This window comes from Podarcis gaigeae, assembly GCF_964106915.1.
Source record: "Podarcis gaigeae genome assembly, chromosome: 16".
Classification (NCBI taxonomy): Eukaryota; Metazoa; Chordata; class Lepidosauria; order Squamata; family Lacertidae; genus Podarcis; species Podarcis gaigeae.
The window spans coordinates 11,325,084-11,345,811 of record NC_139693.1 but is presented as its reverse complement, the minus strand read 5'-3'; the positions used below and the strand labels follow the sequence as shown (position 1 = coordinate 11,345,811).

The 20,728-nt window shown below is 46.2% G+C and overlaps 1 protein-coding gene across 1 annotated transcript; it reads left to right on the top strand.

The window, feature by feature from the left end:
- The first annotated feature begins 2,811 nt into the window (after positions 1-2,811).
- MPZ (myelin protein zero) lies at positions 2,812-20,054 on the top strand. The gene is made up of 6 exons (XM_083716131.1): positions 2,812-3,148; positions 12,879-13,045; positions 13,193-13,406; positions 14,347-14,482; positions 16,480-16,537; positions 17,426-20,054. Exons 1-6 carry the CDS (start codon positions 3,079-3,081, stop codon positions 17,498-17,500), a joined length of 720 nt encoding a protein of 239 aa, XP_083572257.1. The 5' UTR covers positions 2,812-3,078; the 3' UTR covers positions 17,501-20,054.
- The last annotated feature ends 674 nt before the right edge of the window (positions 20,055-20,728 follow it).

Here is a 20,728-nt window from a genome sequence, read left to right as displayed (position 1 = left end):
GAGTACATGGTCCTCCTGTTTTATCTATTCACACAACAACCCTGTGAGGTAAATTAGGTTGAAAGATAAGGACTGGCCCAAGGTCACCCAGTGAGCTTCATGGCCAAGTGGATTTGAACCCTGGTCTCCAGGTTGAATAATTCCATTGTTTTACCAAATAGGGAGTGCTGCATCTATAGTCAATTTTTACAACTTTCACCCCAGTTTTCTCCATCAAGGGGGAGAAGGGAGAGGCGACAAACCCCCACCAGCCCTCCAAGATCATGGGCATTCTGAGGCTAAATGCTCTAAGCAAGAATCCAGGGTACTGTGGTTTGCCATAAACACCCCCTGCAGGCTGGGATACCATTGTTCTTGTAGCCAGGGCTTAGTGGAGCATGCAGAAGGTGCCAGGTTCAATCCCCAGCAACTCTAGGTAGGGTTGGGAGAGATCTCTAATGGAAATCCTGGAAATCCTGGAAAACCACAGCCTGTCAGTGGGTGGAAAATACTGAGCTAAACAGAGCAATGGTTTGACAGCTTCCAACGTTCCTAGCCTGTCTCGTTCCCTTGCCTTTCTGGTGTCCTGCCTTGGACCCAGCAGTCCTCGTTGCAGCACCGAGCCCCCAAACTGCCCACTTTGGACTGCTTAGCCCAGCTGGGGGGGGGGGGGGGAATCAAAGTTTCCTTTGTCAGCTCAAACTCAGTCGCCCCAGCTTTGTGGAATGTTGTGCCTACAAGCACAGGCAAGGGATCCAGATCACATGGAAAGCACGGCTCAGGATGAAGGCTTCAAGGGATCTGGAAGGAGGGAGTGATCATGCGCTTCAGGGTTGAGCCTGTCCTGGTGACCCCTGACCCATCTATCTTCCCCACAATAAAAGCTTCCAGGACCTCTGTAAACACCATATATTTAAAGCATATTCTGCCTCCCCAAATAATCATGGGAACTGTAGTTTGTTATGAGTGCTGGGAATTGTAGCTCTCTTTGGGGGGTGTTTTACAGCTCTCAGGATTTTTGTGTGGCATATTTTAAATGTGTCTTAAAAGCGTCCTGGGAAAGTACCGGTAACTGGGCGGGTGAGCATGTGCCAAAACTAGACAAATTTTGTGGGATTAATTTTGAAGTAACTGCCGAACAAATGTCAAACAGATCAGTGTCAAGCAGATATCAGTCAGATGAACAACTGCACAACTTTCCGAAGATGTCCGAAGGCAGCCCTGTATCATGAAGTTTTTAGTCTTTGACTTTTTGCTGTGGTATTATTATGCTGGAAGCTAGACTGCATAAATACTAAACTATTGTTATTACAGTATATTTATTTAATGTAAATTTTGCATTTGCTGCTCCACCCAGTTCTGCCTCTGGCTCCACCCACCAGTGACACGTGGCCCCGCACAAGGGAATGTGGCCCTCGGGGTGAATAATCCAAGCCATCACTGCTGCTCTCAGCAAACTGGGTTGTAGAATCAGCACCATTCATGGCCTGGCTGCACTTGGCTGCCAGTTTCCAGGCCCAGTTCAAAGGGCTGGTTTTGACCTATGTTGCTCAGGTCTCCCAGTACCTCAGAAACGGCCCCATCCCATATGCACTGACCCAGACCTCATCATCTGAGGCCCTTCTTTGTGTGCTTCCTCTGTGAGAGGTCTGGAGGGTGACAACATGAGAACAGGCCTTTTCCGTGGTGGCTCCCTGCCTTGCATTGGTCTCTCCAGGGAAGTTTGCCTGGTGCCGTCATTAGACGCCTTTAGGTGCGCAGCAAACACATTTATTTCAGACCCTCCAAGTGTCCCTATTTTCCCAGGACTGTCCCGTATTTACAGAAGCCATCCCAGTTTCTGATTTGATCGCGGAATGTCCTGCTTTCCCTTAGGACGTCGCTATTTTAATCAGAGAAATGCTGGAGGGGATGTTGTTTTGTTCCAGGCCTTCGGTTTGTAATCATCTGTGGCCTCTTTGAGTGGGATGTTTTAAACTTGCCATTTAAAAATAGGGTTGTCTTTGTCTTTTTCATTTGAACACATGTGCTCATTTGTTTTACACGTTGTACAGTGGTACCTCGGGTTACAGATGCGTCAGGTTACAGACTTGGCTAACCCAGAAATAGTACCTCGGGTTATGAACTTTGCTTCAGGATGAGAACAGAAATCGCGCAGCAGCGGCGCGGCGACTGCAGGAGGCCCCATTAGCTAAGGTGGTACTCAGGTTAAGAACAGTTTCAGGTTAAGAACAGACCTCCAAAATGAATTACAGTGATACCTTGGGTTAAGAACTTAATTCATTCTGGAGGTCTGTTCTTAACTTGAAACTGTTCTTAACCTGAAGCACCACTTTAGCTAATGGGGCTTCCTGCTGCTGCCATGCTGCCACACCGCCAGAGCACGATTTCTGTTCTCATCCTAAAGCAAAGTTCTTTACCCGAGGTAATATTTCTGGGTTAGCGGAGTCTGTAACCTGAAGCATATGTAACCTGAAGTGTATGTACCCGAGGTACCACTGTACAGTAAGTTCTTAACCCGAGGTACCACTGTAAACCGCTTCAGTTAAAAAGATGACCAATAAATTTAATCCATATTAAGGAGAATAATAAGAACGACCCATTGGGAGGCTGAAGAGAGGGATGCAGGCCTTGGACCAGGCTGTTCCACCGCTCTTGCCCTGAGGCTTCATCTCCTCTGGCATTCCTTCTGGAGGCTGTGACATCGCCTACACCTCAGCCGAGAATGTGGCTTGACAATGGCCGCTCTTTTGCCCAGCTATGTCGCCGGAGCGTGTGGAGCAACATTTAACGAGCCAGCGGGCATAAATGCCCCCTTTTCACTTTTGTTCCGCTCTGGCTTGTTCTTCCCCCTTCTTGGCTCCAAAGCACCCCACCCCACCCCACCCCACGAAACCGAATGCCAGGCTCCCATTGGCTCGGCGTTTCTGCCGAGACGGCATCCTTCCCAGGCCGGCCAGGTTCTTAAACCAAGGGTGCCACCCTCCGAGGCACCCATCGCCAAGGAACCGCCGTCTCCTCCATCGCCAACTCTTCCCCTCCATGTGGCTATAGGGATTGTACAGTAACCAAAAAAAAGAAAGAAGAGGGGGGAAAGCCATGGGGACCCCAGGCAGCTCAGGGAGGGAGAGAGCCCTTCTTCTGCTCACAGTGCTGGTTTCGACAATGGGTAAGTCGGTGTTTCGATGGGAAGGGGTCCTGGTGGTCATCTAGTCTGACCCCAGCAGATCGACGCGGGGTAAAGTGTCTCTGGCAGGTGGCCGCCGGACCTCTGTTTCTGTACCTCCAGCGAAGGAGCGTTTGCCGCTTGTTAGGAAACATAGGAAGGCGGTTGCCTTATAGCGAGCCAAAACAAAGTTCCATCTAGCTCAGTGCAGTCTACACTGACTGGCAGAGTCTCTCCAGGGCAGCAGGCATCGGGACACTCCCGGGGACTGAGCAACGGACAACAAGTCTTTTACGTATTCAGAGATATTGGGCAGTCCCCTTCGCGACTCCTCTTAATACCCATGGGAAAAGGAGGGAGATGTTGGTGGTCATCAGGAGAACTCAAATAACGAGGCGTTCAGAGGTAGACTGCTCCTGAGTGAGGAGGCTCCATTTTGCTATCGCAAGGGACCTGCCCCCCATGATTGTGATTTAATTTAGTGTGGGCCGCTGGACTTGCGTTCAAATTCCACTGTGGCTGTTGTGCAGAATAGTCGCTCCTTACGTACATAGGGGCTGCCTTGTCGGTTCACGCAACTCAGAAATGGGGAGCCTGGGGCTCTGCAGATGTTGTTGGAGTACAACACCCATCATTCCTGACCATCGGCCATGCTTGCTGGGGCTGATGAGAGCTGCTGATAACAACATCTGGATGAAGGGCTCATCACCCTCCTCTCAGGAGCAGCCAGCCAGATGTGACCATGGAAGGGCATTCAGGCAATGGCTTTCCCTTCTCCCCCCCCCCCACATGCTATTCAGAGATAGACTGCCCCTGATCCTGGAGGTTTCACCATTAGCTGTAATTGTTCCTGCTAATTCTGATTCTGTACATGGAGCACCTATTTATCACGCTAAGTAGATCTGTGTATTCTCTGTGATTTTCTCTAATCCTGTTATTTATTTATTTTTTCTGTTGTTGGAAATGTTTGCGGCACTTGAGGGGAAAATATTTAAGTGATTTTAAACTTATATTTTTATCTTGATGTAATCGGTAACCAAAACAGTAATGTGTGTAACAGCAAAAGTAATAGGTTTCATCCAATGCTGGTCCTCAGGGTAGACTCATTGAAGTGAACTGACTGACTAACTAAAACTCATTCATTTCAGTGGGGTTGCTCTGAGCAGGACTTAGATACAGCCCAATGATAATAACTAAACCCAACTCAGAGTAGACCCATTGATATCAATGACCATGACTAACTTAATTGGTTTTAATAGGTCTAATCTGAGTAGGAACGTAGCTGGATACCAACCAATAATCATAATCACGTTGCAAAGAGTTCCACAAGCGAATTATGTATTATATCTATCCTGAAACTACTGTTCATCTTTTCTTTTTTGGGGGGGAAGGGGGTGGAATCCTGGTCTGGGTGCCCATATTTATTGTTACTTGTGCCTCATAGTAGTAGTCTATAATGTGGTTTGATCTGGGCAGCAATGGTGGGGTGCGGGGGTGATCCAGAGATGATCTCGTTACCTAGGAAAGGAGTTGACAATAGTGGCTTTCTGGATCCTACCCAGCCCTGTGATTTTGAGTCTTCCAGGGATGCCAAAGTTGCAGCCCTGGAAGTCCAGGATGGTGACTCAGTATTAGCATGAGATATCATCATCATCATCATCATCTTTATCTTTTATTTCTATCCTGCCCTCCCCTGCCGAAGTCAGACTCAGGGTGGCTAACCTCAGATATATAACATTAGTATAAAATCAAACAATAATAAAATTACCTCCTAAAAACAGATCAAAATCAAATTAAAGTCTAATTAGATGGTTTTCCACAGGGTTAGGGTTATATGTTTTGTAACTATTTATCCTTTGAAGCCTAAAATCCCAGGGTGCTTTCAGATTACCTGTTCATTGAACAAACACCCTGATTTGTTTTCAGGGTGGATAGAGGAGGTGCCATATTCCTGCGTTGCAGAGGGTTGGCCTGGATGACCTTCATGGTCCCTTCCAACTTTACAATTCTACAATTCTGTGATTTGGCACAGGGACAAAAATTGCCCAAATACCAATCGTTTTCCTTCTTTTTTAAAAAACAGCCACAAAGACCTATTGCAGTCGTAACTTAAATTGCTTCCATCTCAGCTGAGAAGTGTGTTAGAAGAACAAAGCGATGCATTTTATATTGCTCTGGGACCTCTTTCCATTCTCTTTTGGAAAATCGATAGTGTGAGCATGAGGGAGGGAGTGCAATCAAAGCAAGCCATTAGGAAATACATGTCCTTTAACTGTCCCCGACCTCCTGACAAGGAGGATGGCCAGATTTCCATGTCTGACCTGAAGTCTCCAGGGTTGCCTGGCCTCCTCCATGTGGCAGGTGCAGAGACTGAATCTCCAGGTGTGTGAGAGTGGCGTGCCTTTAATAATAAAACATGTTTGCACTGCGCATGCAGCTTGCAAGCTTCAGCCCAGAAGGAGCTGGTTGCAAATTATAGCAGAGCCTCTGCTGTGGGGGGGGGGTCTGTCCTCCTTTGCTCCCCTTTCCCAATTAACCTCCGTCTCCAGGGCCTGCCCCTGTGACATCACCAGAAGCCATCCCTAGGTCTCAGGACTGAAACCTGAAACCACCAGGTGCTCCTAACCTGGAAACCTTACTGACAAGTTCAATTTATATGTGATCGTGGCCTCCCATGCTTTCTCGTTTTTTTCCAATCTCCAGTTGGATGGATCTCTAAGAATGCCCCTCTTTTTTTTTGCTGCCTGAGCAAGTCTTTGCAGGGTCACGAGGGTGTGCAGAAGGCCCCTAGGACTTTTTATTTCATAAAATGCAATATCCTGCCCTTTGGTTCATTGGGAATGTGCCTCTCCTGCCACCCCAACCGCCCAATGTGATTTAGAGTTATGAACATTTAAAAAATAAGGAAATTAGAAAAACATACGGCACAATGCAGTCTAAACACAGCAGTGGAATCAAGAAACAGAAAATGTGAGAGAGGAGTCATAATCCTGGGAATTGTAGTTTACCGCTCACAGAGTTTAAGTTCCCAGCACCTGTAACAAACTAATTTCCAGAATTCTTGCATATTTGTGTATGTGTGTGCTTTAAATGTATGGGGTACGCAGACATTAACAGAAATACAGTGGTACCTCAGGTTAAGTACTTAATTCATTCCAGAGGTCCGTACTTAACCTGAAACTGTTCTTAACCTGAAGCACCACTTTAGCTAATGAGGCCTCCTGCTGCCGCCGCAGCGCCGGAACCTGATTTCTGTTCTTATCCTGAAGCAAAGTTCTTAACCTGAAGCACTATTTCTGGGTTAGCGGAGTCTGTAACCTGAAGCTTATGTAACCTGAGGTACCACTGTATAGGAAGCTGGCTTGTCCTGGTCCATTTTGCTCATTACTGTCTGCACTGACTGGCAACAGCTTTCGTGCAGGGAGTCTTTCCCGGTCCAACGTGGAGATGCTGAGGATTGGGACCTCCTGCATGTCAAGTGGTAGCTTTGCCACCCAGCTACATGGCTGTTCGTTCAGACTGGGGATGTGAGAGATCAAGGGGACATAAGAAGCTTGCCTTTTCCCGAGTTGGATTCTTTCTCCATCTAGCCCAATATTGTCTACACTGACTGGCAGCTGCACTGCAAGGACTCAGGCAGCTGCTTGGCCGGGAAAAGGGTTTGAGAGGGGAAACGCATCAAGCGACAGTACTTCCCGGGAAACAACAGGCTCAATATGGATTTGTGGCAAATGTCACATGTCAGCAGCTTCGGAAGGCTAGGAGTGTGAGTGCGCTGGAAATAGAGTTAAGGGGCAATGTGTAGACTGCCTAGAATTAGCACTCTCTGCCTGCCGTTGGCTCTGGCGCCACCTACTGTTGGGCTCCCTGCTTTCTGCCCTGAAAGTCCCAAAGGTTCAGTAGCTACCATTGACTGCAACCTATCTACAATAGCTATTGGTTACAATAGAACACTTTCCGCCCAGTCTAATTTCGAGGTGGGAAGAGGCAGGGAAGGACTCTGAAGGGACCATCTTGGAGGCTGCAGCTATAAGCAGTCACTGAGCCAGACAGGAGGGGTCTTAGGCTGGTCTCCAAAATTCCATGTCCTGAGTTCTGATTATGTTGTTGGATGTAAAGATCAGGTTGCATAATGGCTGATTTTCCCTTGACTCCCAGCTTGGAAGAAAGGCGGGATATAAAGACTAACAACAACAACTGGGAAATAAGAAGTCTATCTGCTTACATATATAGTGCATAGTTCTGCAAACTTAATTACATTTTATTGTTATTTTGTTATTGTTGTTTTCCTCGGCTTTCTTTTGTTTTTTATGTATCCCCCCCCCTTTTCATTTTTTTCCTCTTTTGTTTTTCTTATTCACTTTCACTCACTGTAAAAATTTCAATAAAAATTTCAGGTAGGTAGACATATATAGTGGTACCTCGGGTTAAGTACTTAATTCATTCTGGAGGTCCGTTCTTAACCTGAAACTGTTCTTAACCTGAAGCACCACTTTAGCTAATGGGGCCTCCTGCTGCTGCCGCACCGCCGGAGCACGATTTCTGTTCTCATCCTGAAGCAAAGTTCTTAACCCGAGGTACTATTTCTGGGTTAGCGGAGTCTGTAATCTGAAGCGTCTGTAACTTGAGGTACCAATGTATAGGATGGTGCTGTTACCCATTCTACAGAGAGACATAAAATGCCTCCTTTTTCAGATTCACATGGCTGTATATACCCTGCCCATATAAAGCACCTGACTTCCCCCAAAGAATCCTGGGAACTGAAATTTAGCTTTTACAGAGCTACAGTTCCCAGCATCCTTAGCAAACCACAGTTTCCAGGACCCTGTTAGAAAGACGTGTGCTTCAAATTGACATACCACCCCCAGTAAGAAAGTATGTTCTTGGGCCACAGGTACACTAGTTTCCATCTAGTATATGCAATATAACAGTTTGGGAGTACTGTACACTCCATATCCCCTGTACAGGGTGAGAAATCTGAAAATGTCTCCACTAGCAACTTTAAAAATATAGTAGTTAAGGTGCACTAGACAATTTTGTAAAGTTCATCTTTCCTTACCAAGGAGAAATACCCGTAAGAATGTTAATATCTGAGGGAGGGAGCGTATTTATTTAGTATATTTCTGTTCTGCACCTTCTGCATATGTTTCCCAAGGCAACAAGAACATGAGAACATAGTGCGTATGTGTGTCATTGTATGAACTTGTCATTTAAAGGACATTTAAAGGACACTTCTCCCGACAAAGAACCCTGGGAATCGCAGTTTGTTAAGGATGCTGGGAATTGTAGTTCTGTGAGGGGTAAACTACAGTACCCAAGATGCTTTGGGTGAGGGGCACTTTTATTCATAGCAGTATCAGAAAAGTTAAAGCACTGTAAAGGCAGAGAGAAAAGAGGTTGACCCATAAGACTTGGTGGCTCTCTGCTGGTGAGTCATTACCCATTTGATGAATGAATCCTCCAAATCAAATATCCCAAAACGTTATGAAGATAAGCAGAGCCTGGTGGATCAGACCAGTGGCCCAACTCGTCCAGCATCCTGTTTTCACAGTGGCCAACCAGATGCCTGTGGAAAACCTGTAGTTTCAGGAGCAATTCAGAAGCATTGCTGCCTCCAACTGTGGAAGCAGCAACTGTGCAAGAAGGTAAAAGGTAAAGGTAAAGGACCCCTGGACGTTTAAGTCCCGTCAAAGGCGACTATGGGGTTGTGGCGCTCGTCTCGCTTTCAGGCCAAGGGAGCCGGCGTTTGTCCATAGACAGCTTTCTGGGTCATGTGGGTCATGCTTCTAGCGCACCGGGACACTGTGACAGAAGCCAGAGTGCACGGAAACGCCATTTACCTTCCCGCCACAGCGGTACCTATTTATCTACTTGCACTGGCGTGCTTTCGAACTGCTAGGTTGGCAGGAGCTGGCACAGAGCAACAAGAAAAGCATAATGCAACTGTGGAACTGTGCATTGTGCATTTCTGTGGAAATACTGGGAACCTGGTCCTCAGTTTACCTACTAATACCATGCAAGTTTCAATTTCTACTCTAGCCCTTTTGCGTGTTTTGCTTCTTTCTTCTTTAGTGGATATGCTTCATACAACTTTTGTATTTATTTATTTACGTACTTACTTACTTACTTACTTACTATATGGAAACACTAGATATGGCTAGCTTCTGCTTTTGCAATCCCATTCTGTTAAAAAGCCGTAAAAAATAAATTGGAAAACAAAGCTTATTTGGGATACCCTTATCTTTCTAGATTCAGTATTCTAAGCATAGCAATTACGGGCATCTTAATTATACCATCTGGGATGTGCCAATCGAGACATGTTGTGCAAATAATTTCAAAATGTAGAATTAGGGGCTTTAATTTACTTTACTTGTTTTTGGTTTTTTTACAGTGAGAATTTATTGTGCATTTTAAAGCAAGGCCATTTGGAAAGGTACCACAACAATCCAAGCAGGTTCCCACCAAAATTATAGTTGCTGAGTCATTAAGCTTTGCCAAATTTATGGCTTCCCCAACCCATGCCAGTTTAATGCAGTATTTGTAAAGAGACAGAGTTTTATAGACCGTACCCAATGAAATTTTGGAGTCAGCCGTTTCCAGCTTGGTTTTAGGAAATAAGCAACCACGTTTTCCTCGCATACAAGTTGCAGGAAAGTTTTGCTTTCAGTAAAATCCTGAGCAGCAGTAAGCTCAGTACAAAGGAAGGTACAGCCGTACCTTAGTTCTCGAATTTAATCCGTTCTGGGAGTCCATTCGACTCCCGAAACGGTTCGAAAATCAAGGTGTGGCTTCCTGCAGCCAATCGGAAGCCGCGTTGGACATTTGGCTTCCAAAAACATTCACAAACCAGAACACTCACTTCCAGGTTTACGATGTTCGGGAGCTGATTTGTTTGACAACTAAGGCGTTCAACCACCAAGGTACCACTGTATTTCTCTACACCGTGTAAAGTTAACCCCAAATTGCAGGCCTCCAAGGAAAATGCAGCAAACACACAAGCTGTGTACAGTAGTCTGCTAGGCTCTCTTGATAATTATTTCTATCCCGCCTGCCTGGGACTGCAAAAACAAAACAGAACACAAAACCCACCAGGAAGCCTGTCAGGCCATAATACTCAAGGCTATAATACTCGAGTCAGATGGCCACTTCAGGAAGTAAGTAAGAATTTCCTGAATTTCCCCAACTGCTCTGAGGGGGTGGCAGGTCTGGTGGAAAGCATTGTGCCCCCACCTCTGTCAAAACATAGGCTCTTCTGGACGACCTGTCCATCGAGCATCTGTCCTGAGTTGTTTGTGGGAGATGTTGTACCAAAAACAAGTCTTGTCCCGCCTTTAGGAGTTGGCCCAAGAGTGGGATAGTCCAATTTTTGAGGGAAGCAGGTCAGTGGCGCAAGGCCTGCCAGTCAACGATAACTGCGTGACTTGAACTCGCTGGTCTGTGATTGAAATCCCACTCCTAAAATAGCGACAGTCAGAAAGTGCCCTAAGATTGAACTCCCCTTCCAGCCAGGATCAGTACATGGAAAGAGAGAGAGAGGAGCCATCTCGCCCCTTTGCCTCAGGCAGCAAAATGCCTTGGCTCGGATCGGATGCGTTCGCACAATATGCAGGCCTGTTTTATTGGCCATGCGAGAGAGAAGAAAAAGAATGGGGGCAAAATCTCCTGGCTCAGGGAAATTGCCCGACATGTTGGAATTTGTACCCGGGGGTGGAACAACAAAAAGACGGGATTGTGTGGCGTACAATGCCCTCTTTGATTCCAAATGTCGCCCTGGAGGCTTCTGGGTAGATCAGCAATGTTCCACAGCCCCTTTCGGTGGCTATGGTGGACCACAGCAAGGTTCTGCAGAAGGAACCTCCTACACTACAGATGGATGGGCGAGGGGGTGTGGAGACAGGAACAAAGTCTTACAGAGAGCGGTCACACTGGGCCAGTCTCATGAGTCAGAGCCTTGCATATTCTTCCTCCCAAACAAGGGAGCTGTGTACACCTCCACTATCCCACGTAGGTCTGCCTCTCACACTCCAGGCCAGAGGAAGCATATGACATCCCTGGGCATTGCTCCAGGTCACCTTGTTTCTCCAGTGATTTAAGAGGGCCGGTCCTACCATTAGGGAGAGTGAACTCACTGGTGACAGCTGATTTCGAATGTCATGAAAAGATGGCAAAATATTAGTGGGCATTTTATTCATTATTATTGGTGTTGTTTTTTTACTGCCAGGGTGGGGGACAAGTCCCTTACTGGCTCTGATACAAAAATAATTTGATTGGTCTTGGGTAGAAAATGACTTTCCTTACAGGAAGTGAAAATATCAGTTGCTAGGAAGAGTTTTGATGAAACCAGGCTATCTCTGTGCTCTCATCGGTACCCAGTGGCGTAGTGTGGGTTGTCAGCACCCGGGGCAAGGCAAGTAATTCGCGCCCCCTAACCTGTGGATTTGTGCCCCCTAACCCTAACCCCCAGATGTTGCGCCTGGTGCGGCCGGCCCCCCCTGCACCCCCCACGGTACGCCACTGTCTGCACCACACATTTAAACCACATGACTGCAGTTGGTCAAGGAATCACTCACTCTGAAATATAGCTATAATGGAGAAAATTATGCATAACTTGAGATTTCAACCAGGACTAGAACCTCCAGACACTTTTTATATGCTTTGACATTCTTGTATGGCATACTATATAGCAAAACCATTGTTTTAAAGATAACCCATGTCACAAGCCTGGCAAATCTGGAGCAACACTTGATAATCATAGAGCTGCCATATTTCAGAAAGTAAAAAGTAAGATTCAGGACAAGCTGCTGCCTTCCGGAAATTCTCCCCAGGTGTTACTTCCAACTTTGAAATCCCAGTAATGTCCAGGAAAATCCGGTTGTATGGCAGCTCTAATAATCTGATAACACTGATAGTATTTACTTGGACTATATGCAACTACACTCACTCTATGTGCGTATTTTATGTTTTGGTTTTTTATTTTACTTTTCATCTGTTCTTATAATTGTTCTCTCTGCTTTATATGGTTGTACAAGTACAACAGGGTTTTGTTTTTGTTTTTGCTCAGTGAATGAGTAGAGGACCACAGTCAAAGATATTCAAGAATGTTTTCGGAAATATAAATTACCTTACTCTTTAATTTGTTATTTAGCTGGCAGTGAAGTTCCCTGGTTGTTTAATTTAATTTATATTTATTTAAAGCATTTTTATATTGCTCTTAAGGCCAAAACAAAGGATCTCAGTGTGTCTTAAACAGCTATGTCTCCTGCCCTTTCCACCTAAAAATCTATGACACGAAAGGAAGATAATAGTCTATTCTCTCAGCTACCATCATCCCTGGCCATTGGCCATGCTTGCTAGGACTGCAAGGAGTTGTACTTCAGCAACACATGGATGGCCAAATGTTCCCCATACCTAGTGTGTACATAGCCATTATTATTATTATTAATAATAATAATAATAATAATAATAATAATAATTACCTGCACTTCCCCTTAAGGTCCCAGGGTGGGTTACAAAATGAAAACACAATTAAAAATAATTTAAAACAACTAAAACACTTAGCTGAAATGAAGAAGAGAGGCTCCCAAAGCAGCTGACAAATGCCAGTGGTAAAGCAGCCCCTGCCATTGTGTTTACAATCTAAAAGACATGGCACAAAAGGAAAAAGGGGTGGGAAGGGAGGACGAATGACGGGGAAAGAGCACAATACATTTCTCTTATTTTCTCTCCTTTGTAGTGCTAACTCCAACTTTGGCCATCCACGTTTACACAGACCGAGAAGTCCATGGCACGGTGGGCTCCAAAGTTACGCTTTCCTGCTCCTTTTGGTCTAGGGAATGGATCTCCGATGACATCTCCATCACTTGGCATTTTCAGCCAGAAAATGGCAGAGACTCTGTTTCGGTAAGCATTTGAAGCCTTTATCTGAAGCATTTTTACCTCATTCATTTTGCTCTTCAGTTTAAGAGGGAGAAGCCATTCTATCACTGAGCTGCATCCGCTCTTCAAGGGCACATCCACACCTCCTGACCGTATCTCATCCCACCTTAGATATTCCACTATGCCAAAGGCCAAGCTTACATAGATGACATTGGACGCTTCAAGGAGCGCATTGAGTGGATTGGTAACCCTCGCTGGAAAGATGGTTCCATCGTCATCCATAACCTGGATTACATAGACAACGGCACCTACACATGTGATGTCAAGAACCCCCCTGACATCGTGGGGAAGTCGTCTCAGGTCTTGCTCTACGTCTTTGAAAATGGTAAGCTTTCCCTTCCAGGTGAAAGGTCTGCTCATATCGGTATGCAGAGCACAGCTTGTGAATCTGGTTAGGAGAGCAGACTTTACCTGCTGCGCTCACACACACACAGAGATGCTTGTAGTGTAAGAAAACAACACAGCTGCTTATGACAGGAAGTACAAAGCTTGGATAGAAAAGTTTCTAGTTCCAAAATGACTAATCTAGAGAACGCAAGGGCAACCATGCTTGCTTTTCCTCTCTCAGATGATAGATCCAAGATGACCCCATCATCTTTAAGTCCAAGAGAAGAGTGAGGAGGAAGACGTTGTAAGCAGGATGCAACCTGAGGCACCAATTGTAGCTGGACTACAACTCCCATAATTCCTTACCATGGTGGCTGGGGCTGATGGGCGTTGGAGTACTGCAACATAGGTTCCCCCCTTCTAAGTTAGGAGTTGGCCCAGGGGTGGGATAGAGTTAGGGGGCATCCCGGAGAGAGATGAATGTGTATGAAAGAGTCTGAATACTTGCTAAGGAATTAAAACACAGTATATGAAGTCAGAAAACTAGAGTTATAAGAACACCGCATGGATGCTAGGAATTGAACCTGCAAAGCAGATGCAAAAGCCCTTCTCCTCAGCAGCTTAGGCAGCAGCAGAAACCTAAGCAAAGACCGTATGCTAAAGACACATTGCTCTGTCTGAAGAGAAAATCCTGTGGCCAGAGCTTTATAGGGCCTGGAGGACAGTGATTGGCTCTTGTGAGGTCAGCTGACTGATGACTCAGGTGGCCCCCAAGAGAACCAAAGAACTCAGCCCAAGAGAGGCCAGGAGGACCAGGTTTGGCCCCGGTGTTTGGAGGCTCCTCATCCCAGGTGCAGGTGGTGCTTGTGGGCTGGAAGCTCCAGTTCAAGGTCTTTTTAATTTTTAACAGCAAAGTTCCCCCTTCTTCTGCTTCGTAGTACCTACCAGGTATGGTGTTGTGTTGGGAGCTGTCATTGGAGGCGTTCTGCTCGTGGTCTTTGTTGTGTTGGTGATCGCCTATCTCATCCGGTATTGCTGGCTGAGGAGACAAGCCACTCTGCAGCGGAGACTCAGGTAAAGCACCCAGGAGGATGGACATGTCATAGAAGGGCAGAAACCATGAGTGTCGCCCTGGCTGCTATATACACACACTCCTTACTTGTTAGATTTTTATTTTTTACTTATTTATTAAAATGTTTTATTAACATATAGAACACACACATTTACATATACACAGTACATATACACATCACAACACCTTATTTTCATAACATAAAGCATACCTACATTACTCTATATATACTTGTTAGATTTTTAAGGGCATGGAGAATGCTTCGTTCAGAGACTTCCTTCCACTACAGTGCCAGGAGCTGTAGTCACAGGGATCTATAACATTTGCTACGCCCATTTGTTTAAATACTTACAGAGCACATTACAAAATATTGCGAGGCAGCAGGCAACCTAGAAGCACATAATGCTACAGTAAAAACAATTTTAAAAGTGAAACATCACAGGGAAATCTGGTTGGCAGAGAATCTCAGGTTCAAAAGTCCTGTCCAAATAGTACAGTTTCCAGAAGATATCTGAGAGAGAGGAGGGATGACTCCTGAACAAATTTCTATTGGCGAGGAGTTCCACAGGGCAAGGCCTGCCACACTAAAGTCTTGGGATGGGTGGGGTATAAATAATAAATTATTATTATTATTATTATTATTATTATTATTAGCCCTTGGTAAAGGCCTGCCAGACCTCGGGGGCATGGGGGACAGCCAAAATTGCCCTGAGAGCAAGACCTCAGCAGTTGAGATTGAGGGCAGCTGTGTGCCCTCATTCATAGAGGAAGTTTGGCACAAGTCCAGTCTAAACATAAAGTCTGATGCTGCCCATCAACCCTTGAGCAGCAGACTGGGCAGGCAGGCAAGCACACAAGTTACCTGAGCCACATTTGCACCATACATTTAAATCACTATAATACCACTTCCCTTGTGGCTTCCCTCCCAAAATCCTGAGAGCTTTTAGGAGACCCCTTGGGCCCCTGCAGAGATACAGTTCCCAGAATGGTTTAACAATCATTCCCTCGTACCATGGAACTATGGGAATTCTATATCTGCAGGGGGAATAAGGGGTCTGCTAACAAATCCCTTAATGAACTACAGCTCCCAGAATTCTTTGGGGGAAGCTATGAATGTTAGAAGTGGTGTCATAGCGCTTTACAGTGGTACCCCGCAAGATGAACGCCTCGGAAGACGAAAAACTCGCTAGACGAAGGAGTTTTTTGTTTTCTTAGCCGCTTCGCAAGATGCACTTCCCTATGGGCTTGCTTCGCAGCGCGTCTTCCCTGCTGTCCCCGGACCTCTTTTGAAACAAGGGGCGGCGGGGAGAAGATCGCTTCTCCCCGTTGCCAGCCCCGCAGCGCGCGTTCCCCTCTCTCCCCGGACCCCTTTTGAACCAAGGGGCGGCAACAGGGATAAGCGATTCTCCCCGCTGCCCCTTCCCTTGGAGACCGTCCGGGGACAGAGGGGAAGCGCCGCGCGCCTTCCCCTCTGTCCCCGGAGATTGCGGGGCAGGCAACGGGGAGAAGCAATCTCCTCCCCGCCGCCCCTTGCTTTAAACAGGTCCGGGGACAGAGAGGAAGGCGCGCGGCGCTTCCCCTCTGTCCCCGGACGGTCTCCATAGGAACGTATTGATTGATTTTCAATGCATTCCTATGGGAAACCGTGCTTCGCAAGACGAAAAACTCGCAAGAAGAAAAAACTTGCGGAACGAATTAATTTCGTCTTGCGAGGCACCACTGTTCATGTCTGGTGTGAATGTGGCCCTGGTCACACAGGCTTGCACCTCTCCGGGGAGATGTATTTCTAATTAAATAACATTAATTATTTCTAAAGCTGCATCTATGCATATAAATAAGCATGTGAAAAACTTAGGAAAACCCGAATTCTCCTTTTTTCCCTTTGGCAATGTGTAGCCCTTTCCTCGCTTGCACAGAAACATATCCAATGTGAGGGACCATTCATGCATTCCAGTAAGCACAGAGGGCATGACTTCTTTCTGTTTCCATTTCATTTCAGCGCTATGGAGAAAGGGAAGTTGAGGCTGGGCAAGGATTCTTCAAAAAGAGGCCGTCAGGTGAGTGGGGGTGGGGAGGAAATGTGTCTGGGGGGGAAATGAGTGAGAGGGATAATATATTATGCTGGTTTAAGAAACCTGTGCCATGACCACACCAAACATTTAAAGGGCATGGCTTCCTCAAAACAATCCTGGGAACCTTAGTTTGTTAAGGGCACTGGAAATTGTAGCTCCAAGAGGGGTAAGCTACAGTTCCCAGGTTCTTTTGTGGGAAACCATGTGCTTTAAATATATGTTTCAATGTAACACCAATGATAAGAGCGTAAGAACCTCATGGATCAGGCCAGTGGCTCATCGAGTCCAGCATCCTGTTCTCACAGTGGCCAACCAGATGCCTGAGGGAAACTCAAAAACAGGACTCAAAAACAAGAACTACCGTATTTTTCGCTCTATAAGACACACTTTTTCCCTCCTAAAAAGTAAGGGGAAATGTGTGTGCGTCTTATGGAGCGAATGCAGGCTGCGCAGCTATCCCAGAAGCCAGAACAGCAAGAGGGATCATTGCTTTCACTGCGCAGCGATCCCTCTTGCTGTTCTGGCTTCTGGGATTCAGAATTTTTTTTTTCTTGTTTTCCTCCTCCAAAAACTAGGTATGTCTTATGGTCTGGTGCGTCTAATAGAGCGAAAAATAAGGTATCTCCTGCCCTGTGGCTTCCACATGCAGAAGTATTACTGCCTCTGACAGTGGATGCAGAGCATAGCGCTCTTGGCTAGTAGCCACTGATATCCTCCAGCTTGTTGGCTTCTCAAAGGCACCTGGCCTCTGAGGAAAAGGATGCAGGCCTAGGCAAGCAGGCCCACATTTTTTGGCTTCCTGCATGGTGACAAGACTCTTTTTTCCCTCCCTGTTTCCCCTCTCCTGCTGAATTCTTCCCCCTGCTCTTGTAGCAACCCGTCCTGTACGCCATGCTGGACCACAGCCGCCTCACCAAGTCGGCAAGCGATAAGAGGTCCAAGAAATAGCGGTTAGCCGGCAGGGAAGGTACCCAGAAGAAGGTGGGCGAGAAGAAGGTCGTCCTGACCATCGAGATGGAACCGAAGAGGGACCAACTCGAGGCCGGAGGCCTCAAGCCCGCCGTCAAGTCCCCAAGCAAGAACAGCCTCAAAAATGCCCTCATGAACATCATCAAAAGCGATTCGGAAAAGTGATTGGATACTGAAAAGGTGGCGATGATCCCAGCCCTCCATCCTGAGGAGAGAGGCCTGGGATAGTCTGTCCTGCATCCAACCCTCTTGGTTTTGTATCCCGCCATGTTCTTACACACTTCATTATAGCCCATCTAGTCCGGGGCTGATGGGATTTGGGCATATTCCTGCCCAGTCTCTGTCCCTATTAAGATATTGATGGAGAGCCTTTCGCATCATATATGTATATCCAAAGCATAGGGAATTTGCACCCACCTAAGTGACTTAACATTATTAATAACTCCTAGGACGTTGTGTGCACATTAAAACCATGAGGCAAACTGAGGCAGGGTAATCCTAGGGAACAAACTATGCCCCCTCCCCATTATGAGGTGCCTCTTCTTCTCTTTTAAGTCTAGAAACAGGCTGGTTCAGCATCTTGGAACACCATCACACCCATGCTTTGCTACGCAGAGTAGACCCACTGAAATTAATGATCCTGGATAAGTTAGGTTCATTCATTTCAACAGATTTACTCTAAGTTGAATACCATGCAGATACATTTTTTTCTGAGGCACAGGCGACTCTCCCGAGTGACCCAGTCTCGCCACTGTCAACTTCAAGACCTCCATGCGAAAGCTGTAGATAGACAATAACAGACCGGGCTTATTTTCTGGTTTTCTAATGGGAACCTGGCCTTCTGTTTAGGGTGAACCTTCACCTGGAACTACAGGGCTCCAACTCCCATCAGTCACTAGGCCCGATACGATGCCTTGAGGCCTGGATAGACAGGTGTCTCCTCCTACTTCTAGTTTTCCTCAAAATCCCCCAAAACATTGGCAAGAAAGACATGCAACCTCCCCAGACAGGGGTACCTTCCACTGCCCAAAAGGCTGTGACACAACCCTCTTCCGCTCAGTGTTTTTCGAGTACAGGTGTATTTTTTTCCTATTTCCCCCCCTTTTAATCCAAGGATCAAATATATATATATATATATACACACACGTGTCTCTGAGATTCAGAAGGATGGTTTAGCTCCCTTCCCCAATTGCAGGTCACCCCACCCCACCATTGTCTGCTTACTTCAGCCCCTGTTTGGCTGCATACAGGTGAAAATGCTAATTTTCCGGAAGGCAAGATAGTATTTTGCTGGTGCTCCATCTCTGCCTAACCTTCGGGTGCAAGCTCTCTTTTGCCTCAATCCTTGCAATAGCACACCACAGGGGGTTATCAACGGAATAAGGCCCAATGCATTTGCCACAGAATTTCGCTTTAGACACAGTCAGGGGCTCCTGCTTTGAGCGAAGCATCTGAGGAATTTCTGGAGAAGTGAGAAAAACTAAGCACCCCCGAATTTCCTCAGGGAGGGGGTTTCGCCCATCTCCAGGTTGTCACCAGATTTTGCCCAAAGCTGAATTCTAGGCAAAGGGTGAAGGTTTGAGGGGGGGAAACAATGAGGGGTTTTGATAAGAAAAATGCCTCAGGCAGATTCCCATGCATCCTTATGCCAATCCCCTTCTCCTTCCCTGCCTTTATCATTGATATTCTGGTTCATTCTGCATCTTCACTAATCCCCTTGAGGGGAATTAAGCCATCCTGGAAACATGCCTTCTCAACAGTGGTTAAACCTTACAGTGTGATCCCCAACCCACAGGAAGGTTGTTATTAGTTATTATTAACCACTGATATATTTCTGTTAGTCTCTCTTTCCTCTTCTCTTTCCCCGGTGACCGAACGCCACATGACGTCACACGGTTAATACCTCTTAATATTGAGGCCTCAGTCTTTCACCTTCTATGTCCTCATTTCTTTTTTTATGATGTGTCCTCCTCTGTTTTCAGATTAACTCTCGTTACCCATGACAACATGCTCCGTAACTTAGTAGGCCCAATGGCCACCAAGTGAACAACACAAAAAAAAAAGATCTGGAGGCCAGTCGTTCTGCTAGGCCAGGAAAACGCCATACTGTTGAGGAAGGGCCCCTACCCAAACTCGTACTTGCATTTGGACATATTATTGCATCCTCTGCTATATCATATATGCACACTTTTCCCCCACAATGCTTCAGAATCTTCCTTTTCAGTTGTGAGCAAGGAATCTAACAACACTGGCGTGTGGTAGGTCCTAGCAAATAGATTCGTCTCCATAGATATGTATATAGCCAACCACAAACACATACTTTCTGTGTAGCAGTCAACTGCCTTTTTGTTTTGGTTTTCTTGTTCTTAAATGTTATGTAAGATGGTGTATTTCATTTCCTTTTTTTGGGGGGGTAGTGGGGCTTTCTCAACTTTGTGTACATTCTCTCAAAATCAGCAGCAACAACCAAAAACGATACATGACACAATTAAAAAAAAAAAAGATGGGAAGTTAATAAAAAGACTGACATTTCTATACAGAGATGGTCTCCTTTCTGTTCTAGGATTCATATCAGCAGCTGAAATGTGTTTAAAGTGGGACCTGACCACAATAACAACTCTCCCTGCCATAGCTGTCAAGTGTCCCTTATTTGGCGGGACAGTCCCTTATCCCAGTGCCATATCCCGCTGCTGTCCCTTATTGATGAGGCTTCATTTGGCTGCTGGCTGGGCTTTCTGCCTTTGGCTCAGAGGGGCTCAGAAGTTGAACACACCTGTGCCCGGAAAATCCCTTATTTTGGCTACTGGTCCCTTATTTTAAAATCTGTAAGTTGACAGCTATGCTCCCTGCTTGCATTTCAGGGATATTCAAAGACACATTGCTACCTCTGACAGTGGAGGGAGGATATAGCTATTGTGGCTAGTATTATGCTCTGTGAATTTATTTCCCCTGTTTTAAAGCCCTCTAAACTGACGATCCCTGCTCCTGCCAACCTAGCAGTTCAAAAGCATATCAAAGGGCAGGTAGATAAATAGGTACCGCTATGGCGAGAAGGTAAACGGCATTTCTGTGCGCTGCACTGGTTCGCCAGAAGCAGCTTAGTCCTGCTGGCCACATGACCCGGAAGCTGTACGCCGGCTCCCTTGGCCAGTAAAGCGAAATGAGCGCCGCAACCCCAGTCGGCCACGACTGGACCTAATGGTCAGG